Source organism: Nothobranchius furzeri, chromosome 15 (assembly GCF_043380555.1).
Source record: "Nothobranchius furzeri strain GRZ-AD chromosome 15, NfurGRZ-RIMD1, whole genome shotgun sequence".
NCBI lineage: Eukaryota > Metazoa > Chordata > Actinopteri > Cyprinodontiformes > Nothobranchiidae > Nothobranchius > Nothobranchius furzeri.
This window is the reverse complement of record NC_091755.1, coordinates 35,589,348-35,607,999: the sequence shown is the minus strand read 5'-3', so window position 1 is coordinate 35,607,999 and position 18,652 is coordinate 35,589,348. Positions and strand designations below refer to the sequence as shown.

Sequence of the window (18,652 nt, the reverse complement as noted above, 5' to 3'; positions counted from 1 at the left end):
AAATGACAGATATTCTTTTTGAAGAGCTCAAACAAAGCTTGAGCTGAGAATAATTAAGAGACTCGGCGATGGTAAGGCGCCACACAGAACCTCCAGATTTATGACACTTTACTTATCATTGACCACATCAGTGTCCCAGTTCTGTTGCAGCAGACTAAAGCTCTCCTTTTGGGGTTTTAGAGGGGCTATCAGCACCTGGTTTCCTTCTTGTGTCTGTGTGTGCAGCGAGCGATGGGGTTATCTGGGCCAGCAGTGTAAAGTCAGACCAGGACTGGGCTGGGTGCTCCCGACAGTCTGGTTTCTCCCAAACAGATAACTTTGTTCTGGGCCAGGAGAGATGACATCATGGCGGATAGCGATGAAGATGTGGGCACAAAGTGCAGGAAGTCTTATCTCCTATGAGGGCACTGGCAGAGAGGGCGTGTGTGTGTGTGGGTCGCACAGATTCTTAAGTTCGCTTGAATGGCAGTTACACACACAGGAACACACACTACAGCGTTGTGCGTACGGTTCCCGTAGCTCCGAGGTGGAAGTCACATAAACTGGACAGACCGTGTGTGAGCATCACTTCTATCCTCTGCAGAAATTTTAGTTTTCCTTTTTTTTGGAATTACCCTCTCGGATCAACAAGGAGTCCAGGTTGCACTTTAGGTTTGTACTGCATACAATGTATTTAAAAGGCATATTTTGAAAGTACATTTGAATGCAAAATACAGCATTAAGTTAAATTACAGAGAAGCAGCTGAGCAGGAGGCAAAAAGAAACCTATTGTCAAAATAAAAGCATATTTTTATGGGAAATATTCAATTTGATCTTTAAGCTTACTTTCTAACATTTTTTTTAATTCAGGTCTTTGTATATTTAAAGATTACATAGATTGCTTTGCATTAAGAACAAGTACAGAGGGGTGTCCTGAAATGAAGCATATATAACATTTTAAAAATTCAAAATATTAATTAAAATGTGTCAAAATTAACACAAAAGCATCCTACTTTAATGTATTTTTTTATTATTGCACTTACTTTTCCCAGGAAACTTTAATTGTGAGGTAAATAAAGAAAAACATAAAAATAATAATAATAGTAATAAACTACAATACAATGAATTTATGCCACTACTTTTCATAGTATTTTCATGTGTATGGATGTACTTTCAGAAATCTAAATAGCTTTTTATGAAATAATGCATCATAATATTAGTTATTGTTTAACTATATTCATGTGGAGAATACATTTTTGGACCATTTTTCATAGTTAAGCTCAAAAACATGCAATTTGTTTCGCTTTTCCCCCCCAAAAATTTATATCTCAAAGTTTTCTATTTAAAGTTTTATAGTTTGTGAATAATATCACATGTGACACTTGTGTTGGAGTCGTGTGTGTTACACAGATCATGACAGGAAGTCTTAAACGAGACAACCAAGGCAACCATGCCTCCTATTGAGTTGTCTCCTTTTTGGCACAAGTTTTAAGTCATCAAGCCGCAAGAGTAATCCTGATTAGACTTGAGTAAATCCTGGTCGAGTCGTTTAATATTGACAGCAGATCAGTTTTTTTAAGTGATGCTCACTGATCACCACCTGCTGTGATCCCAGGCTTTAATCTGACAGCAGAGGCTGTTTGTACACAGACACATCTTGCAATAGTTACTAATAACGCAGGCTGAACTTAGGGCCGTGGCATGAATTATTTAGTATTTTTTCCATGTTTGCTTTAGATTTAGTTATGGCATGATCTCACTTACCCTTTAGTGCATTTTACAGATTTTCTTAAATATATATATTGTAAATTTTCTTATTGCACTCTTTAATCTAAAAGCACCATGTTTTAATGAGCGCTTACATCAGATTAACATAAACAATTGTTCACTTTTAAATTTTTAGTGATCTTTTCTGACAAAAAGAAACCTATACAGTGATCCCTCGTTTATCGCGGTAGATGTGTTCCAGACTTGGCCGCGATAGGTGAAAATCCGCGAAGTAGGGACACCAAATTTACAGTATTTATTTAACAGGTACGTATTCAGTATTCAGACTTTTAAAACCCTCCCTTTACATAGTACTGTATTTTTACTTGTTTTTTTATGGTTTTATTACAAAAAGTGCATTTTATGATGAAATTGATGAAAAAAAAACAGGAGTTTCTTGATATTTCTTATAGAAAAATACCACGAATCGGTGAAAAATGCCGCAAATCGGCGAATTTCCCTTGAATAAGGCTCCAAAGAAAAATCCGCGAAGTCGTGAATCCGCGATAAATGAACCGCGAAGTAGCGAGGGATCACTGTAGTAAGTTTTTAAAATCAAAAGTGGCTCAAAACTGCAGTGAGGCATCTTCTGTTCCCACGTACCCTGCTGTGCAGGATGTGTCGCCTCCTGAACGTCTCTTTGGCTTTGCTGAGCCGCTTCCTGTTTGCGGTCCACGGGGTCGTAACGGTCTGGAGAGTTGTGGCCGTTAAAGGGGAGCCGCTGTATTGGCTGCTGCTGACGGGCGTGGCTCTGCTGGGCGTGGAAATGGCTGTCACTCTCAAATGCACCCGCAACGCGGAATGGAAATGGTAACGGTTTTGTAAAATTCTATTGTTTGACATGATTTTAATTTTTTGTGAATCAATGGTGCAGTCTGGTTAGGATGTTTGAGGTTTTTTATGTCCTTAGATCAAAATCATAATATTGTGATGATGTAGATGTACCTAAAGAAAATATACAACAGGAGTAGCACTGTGGAGACAACAGCCACAGACTAATTAATATGAATGAATGAAATAATGAATTAATTATTAATAACTTTGAAAGGCCTTCAGTGAAATTAGATGCAATCCCAATGGCTTTCAAAAAGATAAACACACAATTAATAAAGGCTGAAATCTTGTTTCATAAAACAGAGTAGCAGTGGTGCCCACAAGGGGTGGCCAGGGGTGGTCAAGGCCCTCCTGGAAAATTGCTGGCCACCCTACTGGCCCCTCATGGAAGACCTTCCCCATATTAATAAATCCCATTCACCTTTTCACAAACATCTCCTTCAATCAAGATATAAATCTAAAACCCAAGAAAAAAAACAAACAAATAAATAAATACGTTGATACTGCTCACCATCTTCAAAATTAACTATAAAATGGTAAATCGCCTGTATTTTATGTAGCGCCTTTTAGAGTCCTAAAACCCCCAAGACACTTTACAACCCAATCAGTTATTTATCCATTCACACACACATTCACACTCAGGTGGTGATGAGCTACATTGTAGTCACAGCTGCCCTGGGGCACGCTGACAGAGGCGAGTCTGCTGTACACAGGCACCACTGGTCGTCTGAAGCTATTCTCCTCTAGCTAACTTCTCTGTGGTGACACAGGAGCAATTTAATGCACAGCTTGATGGACCCACCCAAAATTTTCACTGGCCCCATCTGGCATCTGGCCATGAACAATCTCTAGGGGTGACCCTGCAGAGCAGTCATTAAAAATGTGAAAAAGAGGTAAAATTTAAGCTATTCAGTTTTTTAAAAGGTAAAAAAGTCTGGAATGTATATATATATATATATATATATATATATATATATAAACATATATAAAAACAACATAATTGTCCACAATTTGCACTGAAAAAAAATCTACATTAAGCGTGCTTTAATTACACCCAGAGATCAGCTACAGAATAAAAACGAGTTGTTTTTCCTCCAGCAGCAAGGAAATGAGCTCAGATTTAGTTTTCACCACTTTTTGCACAAAAGACCCAAACTAAACAAATACCCGGCAACGCGTTTCTGCCGAGTTTTAACGTTCATTAAAATATAGATAAAATTAATTCATTAAAAAAAGAACAAGAAATTGCCAGAGGGGCTCTCATAATATTTTTTAAGGCTTGACTGGCGGCTTGAAGCAGACTTTGTAAAGCTGTTTTTAGTGAGAAGAAAATAACTCCTAAACTCGTGTCTGTGAACATTTTTCCAGCCCATCTGCCCAGAGCCATGAAAGGCAGCTTGTACTGGACACAATACTCTGAACCATTAAATTCCCTCCTGTTCTCAGCAGCTTTCTCTCTCCTTTCACTATCAAAAACAAATCCATTCCTTTGTTGTCTTACTGTTTTGTCATTCACCGAGCTGTGGCTCTGACTTCACATCTCTGTCACGCTCTTTTGCAGTCCATCCATCCATCCATCCATCTTCTGAACCTGCTTGTCCACATAGGGTCGTGAGGGGAGCTGGTGCCTATCTCCAGCGGTCAACGGGCAATCAGGCAGGGTACACCCTGGACAGAGAGCCAGTCCATCGCAGGGCAACACAGAGACACACAGGACAAACAATCATGCACGTGCACGTGCACGCGCGCACACACACGTGCACGCGCGCGCACACACACACACACACACACACACACACACACACACACTTTCTCCAGGCTCTTCCCTTTCTCACCCAGTCTTACTTTGAAGTTTGATCCTCGTGAAGACTGTCGACAGGGATTTGCATACATGATGGGAATAATTGCCTGTCTAAAACGTGATGTTTTCTTTTTTTTTTTTTTAAATGAAGAGAAAAAAACCTGAGGGAATATTGTTTTCCTTTAGTGGACAGCAAAAGTCAATAACCTGTTTCACCTTTCCTTTGGCGGTCTTCTTTTCAGGTTCTCCCCCATGGTTTTCCTCTACCTCAGCACTGTGGTCCCATCCATTTGGTTCCTGGAGCTGAGCCTGTTACAGGCCAAGCTTCCCCTCAATAATTCCTCCAGCCATGAGCTTCGTTTGCTGGCTCACATCCCCATCTCAGTGGTAAGCGACCAAACCTGTGCAGGCACATTAAAGCAACACCTGATCACAGATAAGATTTAAATCTGGCACAAAGTTGGATACACCATTAGTCGCAGGAAATGTGTAATAAGGAGACGGAGATAAAGTTCAGATAGTCTCAGATCCTCTCTTCTGGGGGCGGTATTAGCTCTGTTTCCTTCGTGTAGGATTTAGGAGCCTTTTTGTCCCCTGGTTGTGTCACAGGCAAGGCAGAGTATAAAAATTGAAGACATGTAATTGCGGGAAGAGTTTGAAACTTTAGGAAGGGATCTACTAGGTTCTTGACATTATGCTGAGGAGAATCTAAAAACAAAAAGAAGAAACGCCTCTTGTTTTTGGATTTATTCACCTTTATTTCAGGTTATGCCTATGAGACAACAGGTCTGATTTTCAACAGAAAGCACAAAGACTTTAGCAAGATGCCATCAGTTCTATGAAATAATGTTTAAGTGAATGAATAAAGTGAGTTGAATGGAAAACCACATTTTTAGAGAAGATTTTACATTTTGCATTAATATTAAAGGCCAAGTTCACTGAGAAAGTGTTTTTACTTGAATATGATCGGCCACGCTGAGGTTAACTTGCAGGCTAAACGCGAGAACAGTCTTCACCCATTTCCTGCAATAGCCGCCGATAGAAAATTGACAAAGAAACGCTCAGATTAGAAAATCCGGACTGTTGCACTTCATCATGTCAAGTTAGCGTTCATGGACTCACCCATCTGGGCTCACGATGGCGAAGGCTGTAGTTGATGTAGAATCCAGGGGAGAGCAGAGCACGTCTCGGCCAACTGAAGCTAACATTAGCATTAGCAACTCTAGTTCCTGAAACAGGAGCGCCACAGCTTTTTCCCCACAGAGATCGACTCACAAGGCATTCATTTATACTAGAGACCACAACAAACATGAACTTGATTTTCAAAGCACCACAGCAGGAAGAACACAGAGAACTTCAGGTTCTGTAGCTTATTCCAAGTTTAAGGGGCAGGTAAGGAAAACATGAACCATTGCTCAGTGTTCTGTGAAGATTTTGTTTCCTGCTGCTGTAAATGTCAGAAATTATTGAGAAAGGATGAAGTCATGGCTGATTTGATCAAACCTTGAAATGAATGCAGTGTGATGTCATGTAGTCTGTGACTTTTAGCTACAACTCAACACATTCTCACTCCCAGCGCGTCAAAAACAAACGCTTGGTCAGCCACCCTCCGCCTCAGACCCCTGACGCCAAAAGTGCCCTTTTTCGTTACTTCTGTGCGAAAAGGGTTTTTTCCCTTATTTGACTGCAGATCCCAATGCAGTGTTGCACTGACGCGATGGGATGTCCGCAGCCAGGGCACCAAACAAGCTCGTTGTACCTCACCCTAACCTTATCCTCTTATTTAACCTTCCCCTCACCCCTATCCTAACCTTAACCATCTAGCTAGCAAACACGTTAGTGATGTGTCGGTCGCTCTAAAAGCCGGCTCTATGAAGTGAAGGCGGGAGCCGCCTTGTCATTGGTCGGGTTTGGACCGAGCCAACGCGAGGGGGAGGTTTCAACTACCACGGTGGATGTTAAAAGTAGAGGGTATGTGTAACCTCCCCCTCGCCAGATGGTATGTTCTAACGTTCCTCTTGGGCGGCAAATACGAAAATTGACAGTCAGACTCTGACTGTCAGAGTCAGAATGCACGGGAAACAAACGCTTGATCACAGTGAGAGTAACGTTTTAGGTAGCAAGAGGGTTACGGTTAGGATGAGGGAGAGGGCATGGTTATAAATAGTGAAACGTTAAGGTTTAGGTGCGGTTAAATGAGCTGGTTCGGTGCCGCATCGGCAGATATCTAATCACGTCAGTTTTACGCTGCATTGGGATCTGCAGTTACAAAAGGGAAAACCCCCTTTTTGCACATAAGTAACGAAAAAGGGCACTTTTGGCATCAGGGGTCCGACGTGGAGGGTGGCTGACCAAGCGTTTGTTTTTGACGCTTACCCCGGCTTTCCACCGGAGCCGTCAGCAGCACGTTACTGCAGCAGCACGTCATAGCTGCTGATAGGAACCGCTGTGGCCAACAGAACCTTTTCCACTGGAGCCGTCAGCAGCGCGAGTCGACCGCGTCTCAGGAGCAGCATGTCGCGGCCTTTACGCGCCGGTTCTATTTTCTACGCGCGACGCCTCTGAAACGGGTCAAGTTCGACATTTTTGGGGAAGGAAAGACAGGAAATCGGACGCGGAAATTGAGAGAAGCTCCCGAGATTTTCAGAATAAAGAACGTACTGCCTTCCGGTTGCTTTACTTTTAAAAAAGGTTACTAACTGTGCGGCCCCGTGAGAAGTTATCACCTAGCTAGCGGTCTCCTTTGTTTTTCAGGTCCGTATTGGCGATTATAAAACGGACAGAGCATAAAACACAAACCATGTTGTAATTTTCTCCTGCTTGTTGTTGTGTTTACTGACGAAGTCACTCGTGTGACTTCGTGCCCTGTCGGTGACAGCTGCTCCCCTGCTGCTTCGCGTCTCGTGGGAAGGGCCAAGCAGCAGCTTACACGAGCAAGACGTGCTGCTGCAGTAACGTGCTGCTGGCGGCTCCTGTGGAAACCCGGGGTTAGGGTGTGAGAATGTGTTGTACAACTACATGAAACCTGAGCTCAAACTGACGGCTTTTTGTGTCATCTAAAGTTACAAATGATTCAATTTTTATACATTGAAAAAAACATTTATGGAGTTAAAAAATGATTAACTTAAGCTGTTATAAGTTAAAGTTTAATTATTTTTAACAAAAATGGCTTTTATCCATTTTTGCGCACGCACGCATTGCATTGCTGTTTTGATTATAGATCTTTGCTAAATACCTCTAATTAACCCAGAACACGTTCGTTCCTTCCTTCAGGGCGTTGCTGAGCTGGACCCGGAGAACTGGGTCGCTGGTCTGGAACAGACCATGCTCATCGTCTTGGTTCTGGGACGCTGGCTGATGCCCAAAGGGGACATGTCCCGCGATCAGCTCTCCCAGCTCCTCATGGTGTATGTTGGCCTTGGCGCCGACATCCTAGACATTTTTGACACTTTCAAGGAACCTGAAGTGAAAAACAACAAGGTGGTTGTCCTCACCGGTCTGGCTCTCTTCACTTGGGCACTCATGCAGTTCCCTCTGGTTCTCACCCAGACTCAACCCCTAAAGTACAGGTCTTCTTGCAGAAGCAGGGGGAGTCTCCAGTGCTGCCATGGTCCTCCATCTTCTCTTCTCTCTTGCTGCTCTAGTGAAGTGTGGAGCTTGCTGCTAACAGTCGGACTCCAAGATGGCCCTTTTCTGGTGTACCGCCTTTACCTCATGATTCAAGAGCGGGTACTCAATCAGCTCATGATTTTCTTCACCTGCAAGAACATCCTGGTTGTCCTTTTGGAGCTGTACAGGATCTTTGTGGTGCAGTGTGAGCAGCAGGTACGAGAGTCAGCGCTGGAGACATGCGATGCTTGGCTGCTCTGCTGTCAAAGCCAGAGGAGCAGCGAGGACGAGGAATTGGAGACTGAAGAGGGACACGGAGCTGTAACACAAACACAGATGTCAGCCGATGGAGGGAAAGATCACAGAGCTGTCGAGGAAAAGGAAGGCTGTAAATGTCGTGAGGCATGACTTTGACCTCTGGGGGGTGGGGGGCTTCTCGGCTGAACCTACCTCTCTCGTCTCAGCTCCCTTGAGGGTTGGTGACAAGAACTGAAACAAAATTGAAGAAAATATCCATGGTAAAAAGATCAAATGTGGATTTCTGCAGCTACAAGAGGAGGTTTCTCCTAAAAACGATCACCTTAACACCAGTTGTCAGTTTCTCCAGTGAAGAAAACGGGATAAAAAGACACTTTAAATCTACAAACTGCAGATTTTGTTTTTAAACACATTTTTCTAAATGCGACAAGATGAGTTGAAGAGAAAAATCAAGATCTTGTTAATGGCATTTACTATCAAACAATACTATAGAGTGGAAACAGTTGATGTGTCCTTTTCTTAGTTAATAGAAAATTTCCAATTGAAGATGTTTAGAAAAGTCAAAAAAGGGCACAGTGCTGTTTCTTTGCTCACCATGAGATGGCAGTGTTGCCAAATCAACCAAAGCACTACATCCTTACATGGCTGCAACATGCATGATGGTCACACGGCGGGGAGGAGGTGGGACAATAACGGTGCTCAACATCAGTTTGTGTTTTGCTTTGCAAATCGTCTCTGAGAATCTGTTTTTTCAGATAAATCACGGCGCGAGCCGCCTTCAGGCAGTGGCGTTGCAATTAATAATGAAACGCAATCACTCCAAGTAGGAGAAGAGCCAAGAGGTCTGCCTCAATCTTCACGCTTTATTTTCCTCTCCAGCCCAATCAGCCCATGGAGCCTGTCTTAGAACAGAGTGCATTTTTATAGCAGCTGAAAAAGCACGCTCGTGATTACGTGACACTTGCATAAATTCTGCAGGATTTGCTCTCGCTCTCTCGCTTTTGAAATACTGAAGGTGCTTTTGGCAGATTCCTCCACAACCCACAAAAGCAAGAGGCTCTTCCAAAAAAAATTGAATAAATAATAAATTAAAAAAACTAACAAGGTCAGAGAAAGGTTTGAGCTGGAGCCCAGAATCTCAAGGTGTCGAGCTACTTCACAGTGGGGACAAACAGCCTCCCCATCCCCTCCATCCAGACTATAACTCTCCTGTCAGACGAGGGCTTGGATGCAGCCCTCCTGCCTTTATGGATGACCCTTTTGCTGCGTCTCTCGCAGTGTCGAGACATCTGCGATTGAAGAGCAGCAGTGGTAGTGAATGGCAATTCAATCAAAGGTCTTTGCGGAGCTGCCCTGTGTCTGTGTCTGTCAAATTGCTGTACTTCACCTGGCCTCGGGTGTAATGACAGGAGCAGAGCCCCAGAACCAGTCTGGACTCTTTGTCTCCAACGAGCTCTTGATGGAAGAACATCAGAGAGGGAAAGATCACAGGAGTGTTTTTGCTTTGCAAAACTGAGATCATGAGCGAGATTTTCTAACACAATGACTGTGGGCTACTTCTAAAGGATTTTCTGGAGAGTAGCACAGTGGGTCTTCATTGGCGGCACCGTGGACTGAATAATTAATGGCAGAGCTACATTTTAGGAATAAGAAAATGGAGAGTCCCAACTGAGATGTCCGTTTTACTTTTTAATTTATCACAATGTTTCCTTGCAGGGTGCTGATCATGCTCAGTTCACAAAGTCACTTGCAGGCGAGTTACATCACACCGGGCCCTTAGGAGGCCGCGCTAAGTCCTGTAGGATGTAGAGTTTTGGGAGAATCCGACATTCATGTGACAGCGCGATGCGGACAACACAATGGGTTGATGAAAGCGCGGCTTGCTGGTGGAGAGAGTCCTTTTCCTCTTCCGATTAACTGCATGCTTTAACAAGATTGTGTGGGAATGTGGGAGGATGGGGATGTCAGCTGATCCATGGGCTGCCCTACATAGATAGAAAGAGGAGAAGAGACCGTGGCAACTCAAAGTCTGCAACGCCACTGCTCATGGGTTAAGAGTAAAAGTCAAGAGCTTAAGTGTAACGAACCTGTTCGTCAGTGATCAAGCTTGTAAAAAAACAGGGACAATTTCCGAGTGAACGCTTCTTTTGGGGACATTCTCTCATAACATTCTGGAGTTCCTGGTCATTAAGATGTCATTTCTCTGCGTGGTGAGAGTATTAGTTCTATAGTTACACCAGGAAGCTGGAACTAGGGCCTCTGATTTGTGTTCAAGTGGAAGATCAGGGTCAGCATTGCAGATTTGAATTTTGGCTGGAGCCTTTCTGCTTGACGTTTGCACGTTCTAGCTCTGCACGTGTGTGCAAAGTCAGATTTTCTCTCGCACAGCAAAGTTTTGCACGCTGGGTCTAAATAAACACTGGTTGTTCAACTTTATGCATGACCCTGTGATGGGAGTATTGACCAGGGTGTACCTGCTGACTGCTGGTCCCCTGCGATCCTCAACGAGATCAAGCAGGTAAAGAAAATGGCTAGATCTTAAAAAGACGCTCTATCAAATATAGACCAGTATTATAAAACCCTAAAACAGAATATTGCTCTACTGGCAGAGCTCTATTGAAAGTTTGAATTAGGAATTTTCACAAGATTTAAGCCATAACCACAATTATAACAAAGACTTAAAATATTTGGATTAGCATGGAATGAGTTTCTCACATATTCACCTTTTAAGCTGAATTAGTGAAATAGATTTTTTTTTTCTGTCTGCAGAAGTCTACTATACTCAACTCACAATAACTGTCAGCTGCAACTAGCTGGAGACACAACATTGCAAGAAAATATAGAAAAGTTTAGCTTTCAGTCTATCAAAGCACAAAGAGGACTCAAATGCAGAGCTCACACAGTTTTAATAAGCAGAAGGAATTCCTGGAGTACAACACAACTGAAAAGTCCAAATCTAACTGAATACACTTTTACCAAGTGTTTCTGAGAACAGGTTCACATCACACAACAGGAGAAGACAAACTGGCAAAGGAAACGGTTGCAAAGACGCTTAAATGGAGAAGCCAGGACCCAGGTGCAAGACATGAGGCAGATTAGTGAGGAGCCTCATGTCGTGAAGCTGCCTGTAATGAGACAGGAAGTGAATGCACAAAATAAAACAGGAAGTACCAGAAATACAATAAAACCAGAAACAAGACTGAAAAGCACTCAACCTGCAGAATCACCCATGACACAGTCAACACGACATTTTTGCAACAATTTATACAAAAGTCCAGGCCACATGGGAAGTGTGGTGAGGTTGCAAACAAACTGTATGGTAGTCATTCTGCTAAATTTCCTGTTGTGTCGTCGTCGTCGTCTTCCTCCGCTTATCCGGGTCCGGGTCGCGGGGGCAGCATCCCAACTAGGGAGCTCCAGGCCGTCCTCTCCCCGGCCTTGTCCACCAGCTCCTCCGGCAGGACCCCAAGGCGTTCCCGGACCAGATTGGAGATGTAACCTCTCCAACGTGTCCTGGGTCGACCCGGGGGCCTTCTGCCGGCAGGACATGCCCGAAACACCTCCCCGGGGAGGCGTCCAGGAGGCATTCTGACCAGATGCCCAAACCACCTCAACTGGCTCCTTTCGATCCGGAGGAGCAGCGGTTCTACTCCGAGTCCCTCCCGAATGTCCGAGCTCCTCACCCTATCTCTAAGGCTGAGCCCGGCCACCCTACGGAGGAAACTCATTTCGGCCGCTTGTATCCGCGATCTCGTTCTTTCGGTCATTACCCAAAGCTCATGACCATAGGTGAGGATTGGGACGTAGATCGACCGGTAAACCGAGAGCCTGGCTTTCTGGCTCAGCTCCCTCTTCCCCACGACAGATCGGCTCAGCGTCCGCATAACTGCAGACGCCGAACCAATCTGCCTGTCGATCTCCCGATCCCTCCTACCCTCACTCGTGAACAAGACCCCGAGATACTTAAACTCCTCCACTTGAGGTTAAATTTCCTGTTGCAATTTGGTTATCTAATTTGTGCCTCATTGCAAGTGTTTTTCCTCTTTTTGTTTGCTCTTCAGTTGCCTGCACCGTCTGAAGTGGTTTCAAAATTCAGAACTTTGATTTACAGAATATAGAGAGCATCGAGACACCTGCAACAAAACCTCTGGGAATATTATGAGAGAAAGGTTTTCAAGCACATCATGTAGCGGTGGTGTGGCTGCAGCAGGACCCTAATGCAGGTGAACAGGAGGCTAACTTGCAGGCAAAGAACTGTTTAATATTACTAACAATAGGTAGGGTGATGCAGCAGCAAGAAAACAAAAGTCTGACTGAGGCCCTGTCCACACGTAGCCGGGGATCTGCCAAAACGTAGATATTGTTCTACGTTTTGGCCTGTAATCCACACGTAAACGGAGTTTTTTCACACGAAAACAGATCTTTTTAAAAACTCTGGCCAAAGTGAAGATCTGCGTTTTCTCCGTTTTGGGTGTCTGCGTGTGGACAGACAAAACCAGAGTTTTAAGGTCCGCAACGTCACTTTCCGCAACAGAAAAATGCTGACATCACGTGTGCGACCTGTGTTTACACTAGCCGACAGCATGGATGCCCTCAGAGCTGCGCTCGCTTCATCAATTGTCCAAGCGCTTTCTGCTTGTTTGTTTTTGCAAGCGGAATTACTGCTCCTTGCGGAAGACCACAGACGAAGGTCGAGGTTAAGAACGGGGGAAGTACTGCCGCCTACAGGTCTGGCATGTCCTTAACAACGTATTTATCCTGGTACGTGTGGACAGAGTTTTCTTTTTAAACGAGGTGGTGTGGATGCAAGTTTTTGGAGGGGCGGATATTCGTTTTTTAAAAACCCGGCTACGTGTGGACTAGGCCCAAGACAAGCACAAGCAGAGGGTTTAAATACACGAGGGTACTCAGGAATCAGGTGGGTAGGATAACAAGGGGCGGGTGAGTCCAATAAACACTTAACGAGGGGAGACAGGACAACACATCAGGGCGAGAAGAAGATCCTGACCGTGCATCTTAGTTAAATGTGTTAAAAACTGCAGTGACATGAGAGCAAGATGCTGCAACTGATGACCAAACTGAGAACCTTCACAAATATTTTGAGATACTTTGGGAACTTCTTTGTGAATGTCTCTTGCAGCCACAACCCAGTGATACAAAATATTTCTAAAAAAACCAAAGCTGGCCTAACTTAGACATATTGATCAATTATGTTTGACGTTAGCATTCAAAATAACCCTCTGCAGACCCAGATGCACTGGACAAACAACCTTTCCAGCAGTTGCAACTTGCAGAAGCATGAGGAATATTTTCTGCACACGCCACATTTTCCCAGTTTTGTGTCAACTAATTAAAAAGTCCAAGCACCAAAGCGAGGTCGACCAGTCCTCCATTCCTGCAGGTAAAACCAGCCAACGTGGAGCTGCTGCAGAGGAAGGGTGGAAAACAAGAGCAGCTACAAATGAACTCTGTACTCAACTTTCCTGACAGGCGGGTGAGATTCCAGCCCGCGCCGCCTCATGCACCTCCATGGATGGGAACTAATGAGCTTTACTTCGCTGCGTGTGGATCAGAGACGCTGAATGACTGACTTGTTTTCACAGACTGGAGGGATATCTTTTTATTTTAGAGACAACTGATTCTGACAGTTTACAGCACCCATTAAAACCTATTTTTTGGACATATTTTATTTATGGCATCATTTATGAAAAACAATACAGCTCAATGATTTTTTTTAGGCAACTGCAACTTTGAATAACAATTATTATTTTTTTTTTACATAGCACCCCTAAATGTTTCCCTGCTTTGTTTTTTATTAAAGCTCAACCCTTACATGTACATGTTTGGCACCTTTTTCCTTCTACAATTACACACTCATGTGCACAAGTGGGTTTTGGCAATGGAAAGCAAATCGTGGGTCTCCTGCTTTAATATGGATGAATGTATGTGTACTCCCGGTATAGTGAGAGTAAATAATGCATGTGCTTCTCTCCAAAGCCACAGCACTGATGAGCTGTCAGAACTAAAAGGGGCTCGGTGGCAGAATCATCGTCTTCCAGCCAGAAGATTGATGGTTTGAACCCCAACAACTTCAATGTGTCAAAGTGCTTTTGGGTTAAACACAAACTCTCACGCTGCATCCAATTTTCTCATCTGTGCATAATTGTGGAGAAAAAGAGGCTCCTTACTCAACAATGAAGGAATCATCAGCAACAGGGGCTGTGACTGGCAGATGTGGGAAAGTGTTCAGTAGAAGCTCTCCGTGGCGTTTTTAGCAGGGTAAGAAAAACTGCTCTGACTAATTTACAGCTGGTAGGTCCCTCTAGAGTTCCTTTGCCGCTTTAAACATATATCAGTTTCCTGATTCTCAAGGCCTTGCTGTTGATTTGCAGGAGTAATGAAAATGGTCAAAACATTTGTGCAGCAAACATCATCTCAAAATAGTCAGAGCAATTGCAGGCGTCAGAAACTTGTCTCAGTTTAGTTTCGGAGTCAGAAGAAATGGGACGCAGCTTCGGGAGAGGTGTGTGATCAGACTGACTCAAAAGAGAGTAAACAGCAAATAAGTTAAGTTGTAAACTTGTATTTGGTGTGATTTAAATGAAAAAAACACATCTAGCTATTACAGATTTGTTGACTGTAATTAATGGAAACAAAATGACAAAAATTAAAATACAATAAAAATGAAATTAAATAAAAATGTTCCCAAATATTCTAAACATTTAAAGACAAATAAAAAGTTTAAAAAAAGTCAAAATAAAGTGTCTATAAATAAAAAAATGTCTCAGTGGAAGAGAATACAATTTTAAAGTGCAAAGAGCTGTGGACACTGGAGGAGGCTAAACTAGAAAAAATAGCCTCCGTGGTTGAACGAATGTTGCAATCCTTCATCTGAGCTCGCCATGAATGGATGTGCAGAACTGTCAAATGTACTAATTTAGTGGTGTTCCAGCTGATTTTTCCCCTAATTTTGTGTCCAGCCAGCAGCCCAGAGAGACATTGGCTTAAGAGGATGTTAAAGTTACTTTTGAAAACCTGCAGGAATATGAGAGAGAGAGAGAGAGAGAGAGAGAGAGAGAGAGAGAGAGAGAGAGAGAGAGAGAGAGAGAGAGAGGGAAATTCTGAGTTAAAAGCTTGATTTTAATCCCAATTGTTGGTTTTAAATCAATTCTAGAGAAAAACTTGATTCTTCCGAGATCATGATCTTGAGCCTGAAAAAGGTAGAACGCCTTCTCCAAGTCAGGCACAATGTCCTGCCCCAAGTGGAGGAGTATCTCAGGGTCATGTTCACAAGTGAGGGAACGATGATAAAGATCGATAGACGGAGTGGTGGTGCATCTGCCATGGTGAAGAGAGCTGACTCAGTAGGAAAGCTCTCGATTTACTAGTCGATTTACGTTCCAACCCTTACCTATGGTCACGAGCTTTGGGTAGTGACCGAAAGAATGAGATTGCGGATACAAGCGGGTGAAATGAGTTTTCTTTGAAGGATGGCTGGGCTCTCCCTTAGAGATAGGGGCAGCAGCTCGGTCATCCATGAGGGGCTCAGAGTAGACCCGCTGCTCCTCCACATTGAGAGGAGCCAGTTGAGGTGGCTCAGGCATCTGATTAGGATGCCTCCTGGACCCCTCCCTGGTGAGGGTTTCCAGGCACATCCAACCGGGAGGAGATCTAAAGGAAGACCCAGGACGCTCTGGAGGGACAATGTCTCTCGGCTGGCCAGGGAACGCCTTGGGATTCTCCCGGATGAACTGGCCCAAGTGGCTGAAGAGAGGGAAGTCTGGGCCTCCCTGGCATGTCTCTGCAACCTGACTCCAGATAAATGGAGGAAAATGGATGGATGGATGGATGGATGGATGTGTCCTTGGGCAAGACACTCAACCCACCTTGCCTGCTGGTGGTGGTCGGAGGGAACGGTGGCACCTGTGCTCGGCAGCCTCGCCTCTGTCAGTGAGCCCCAGAGCAGCTGTGGCTACATTGTAGCTCATCACCATCAGTGTGTGAATGTGTGTGTGAATGGATGAATGATACACTGTAGTGTAAAGCGCTTTGGAGTCCTTACTCTGAGAGGCGCTATACAAGTGCGTGTCATTTATCATTTATCATGGAGCTTAATAAACAGATTTCCTATTTCTGGCTTCATAATCTGATCTCAAAGTCCATCTTTGATTTCAACAAACTGTTAAATATCATCAACACAAGATTATGATCTGTTGTTTCACACAATAGATAATGAGAAATATGTTTTTGTCGGTAGCATAGAAACTGAATAAACAAATGAATTTGAGCAGTTGACAACAACCACAGCCATTTATATTTTCTATATTTATCTTAAACAGTGCCAGAGATAAATAAACTAGAGATTAAGTTTTATTATAACGAGCGTGCTGCTTTCCAAAGGTCAGGGGAACTGCAGATAGCCAGAAGAGCTGTTCATAGGGGAGACGGAGTAGATACCACAGGGCTGTTATCGTGATCCAGCTGAAGGTCAGAGTGTGTGTGCATCTACGAACGCTTGCTTGTGACCCCTACCCCTTTGGGAAACTTAGATTCTCTTCTTGTACATTTATTTAAAAACAGCATTCCTTTAAAACATGGCTTTATTTGATCTATTTAGTAAAAATAATTTAGTTTAGCTTCCATTAGTTTTTTTCGATTGCTAAAACTCAAAAAGCAAAAATGAGGCACAATTTTCACAACCTGTACTTCTGTTCCCAATCGCTTGACTCAATTTTTTCACTACTTAAGATTTCCTTGTCATATTAGAACTCTGATTTTCCTCCTTTACAAACCCTAAATTTGCAAGTCTCTTATTTTGTCAATTTCACATTACCTTGTTGTCAAAACACAGCACACAATTTTCAGGTTTACACACACTTTCCACATAAATTCTCAAAGCTTCAATCAACAACACACAAATATTCAAATCTCTAAACTTTCGGGTCTGGCGAGCAGTTTGTAATCAGGGATTGCAGCATAAAAGTAAGTTTCCACAAGGCTACCCAGGTGTATGAGTGGTTTCAGGACCACCCACGGTTTTCCATTTTATACCTTCCACCTTATTCCCCCTTCCTCAATCCCACTGAGGAGTTTTTCTCAGCCTGGAGGTGGAAGGTGTACGAAAGGAATCCACAGAGCCAGGTCCCACTGCTTCAAGCCATGGAGGAGGCTTGTAGAGATGTGGCCTTTGAGGCCTGTCGGGGCTTCATGAGGCACTCGAGGCGGTACTTCCAGAGCTGTTTGGACCAGGAGGACATCGCCTGTGATGTTGATGAGGCCCTCTGGTCAGACAGAGACCGGCGGCATGATGCCCCATGATTATGCTTGAATGGGAGGGGGGGTGGGGTGGGTGGGGGTGGGGACTGTAAAAATAAATTGTTTTGTCTCAAAATTTGTGTGTGTGTGTGTGTGTGTGGGGGGGGGGGGGGGGGGGGGATCTAAAAATAAAATGTTTTGTCTCAAAATTTGTGTGTGTGTGTGTGTGTGGGGGGGGGGGGACTAAAAATAAAATGTTTTGTCTCAAAATTTGTGTGATGTCTAATGTTTGTCTATGAGAAAAGTGGGCACTGTCATACATTCAGTGTGTAATTCATTGTGTTCCATTTAGACAATTGTGTTTTCAGTTTTGCTCCTCAGTGTTCTTTCCATGCTTGGTAGTGTTCACCCAAAGGCTACTTGTGTTTAAGCCATGAATGGTATGTGTGTGTCATGTGAAAATGTGGCTGTGTTCACCAAATGAAAACACGTGTTCCATTTTGGGACCATGTTACGATATGTGGTGGCAGGGTTTTGTTGCAAAGGGAAGCCACGGTTTAAGAATTTGTGTGTTATGTTTGGGGTTTTGTGTGTACAGTTTTGAAAAACGCGTTTAAGCAATCGAAAAAAAACTTTAAAGGCATGTTGTAAGGTCCGTAAGTTACAGAATCAACATGACTTTTTGGGAAGGTTTTGAAGGTTTTTAAAGATTATTTTAAACCATGGATGATGGCACAATTAACGCCAAAATGTCATATTTACAGGCACTACCACATTTTTTGTGTAGTTTTTGTCCAGAATTTGTAAATTAGAGACGTGGGACAGAAAGTCCTGCCTACTCACCTGCACATACCTGTGGCTTGCTCTGTTTCCGCTTCAACTTTTAGAATATCTCACAAGTATTAGTCATAATGTCCTTAGTATAGACCTTTATGATGGTCGCAGTGATGGGAATATTTAATCCTATCTGACCAATTATTTCACCAATTAAGTAGATGTAGATCTTCAAGAAGTAGTAGGACCGCTTTTGTTTAGAAATGGGAGACAGCAGGTTTCAGTGAAATCAAATGATTAATTGAATGACTTTAATATAAATGGTCAGTGGATTTCCTAAGAGAATCAATCTTGCTGCTGTGGTCACAAAACAAT

The 18,652-nt window shown here is 43.4% G+C and overlaps 1 protein-coding gene across 1 annotated transcript; it reads left to right on the top strand.

Annotated features, from left to right (window-relative positions):
- The first annotated feature begins 1,343 nt into the window (after positions 1-1,343).
- On the top strand, positions 1,344-11,301 carry LOC107390310 (transmembrane protein 26). The gene is made up of 3 exons (XM_054745767.2): positions 1,344-2,556; positions 4,624-4,768; positions 7,655-11,301. Exons 1-3 carry the CDS (start codon positions 2,363-2,365, stop codon positions 8,396-8,398), a joined length of 1,083 nt encoding a protein of 360 aa, XP_054601742.2. The 5' UTR covers positions 1,344-2,362; the 3' UTR covers positions 8,399-11,301.
- The last annotated feature ends 7,351 nt before the right edge of the window (positions 11,302-18,652 follow it).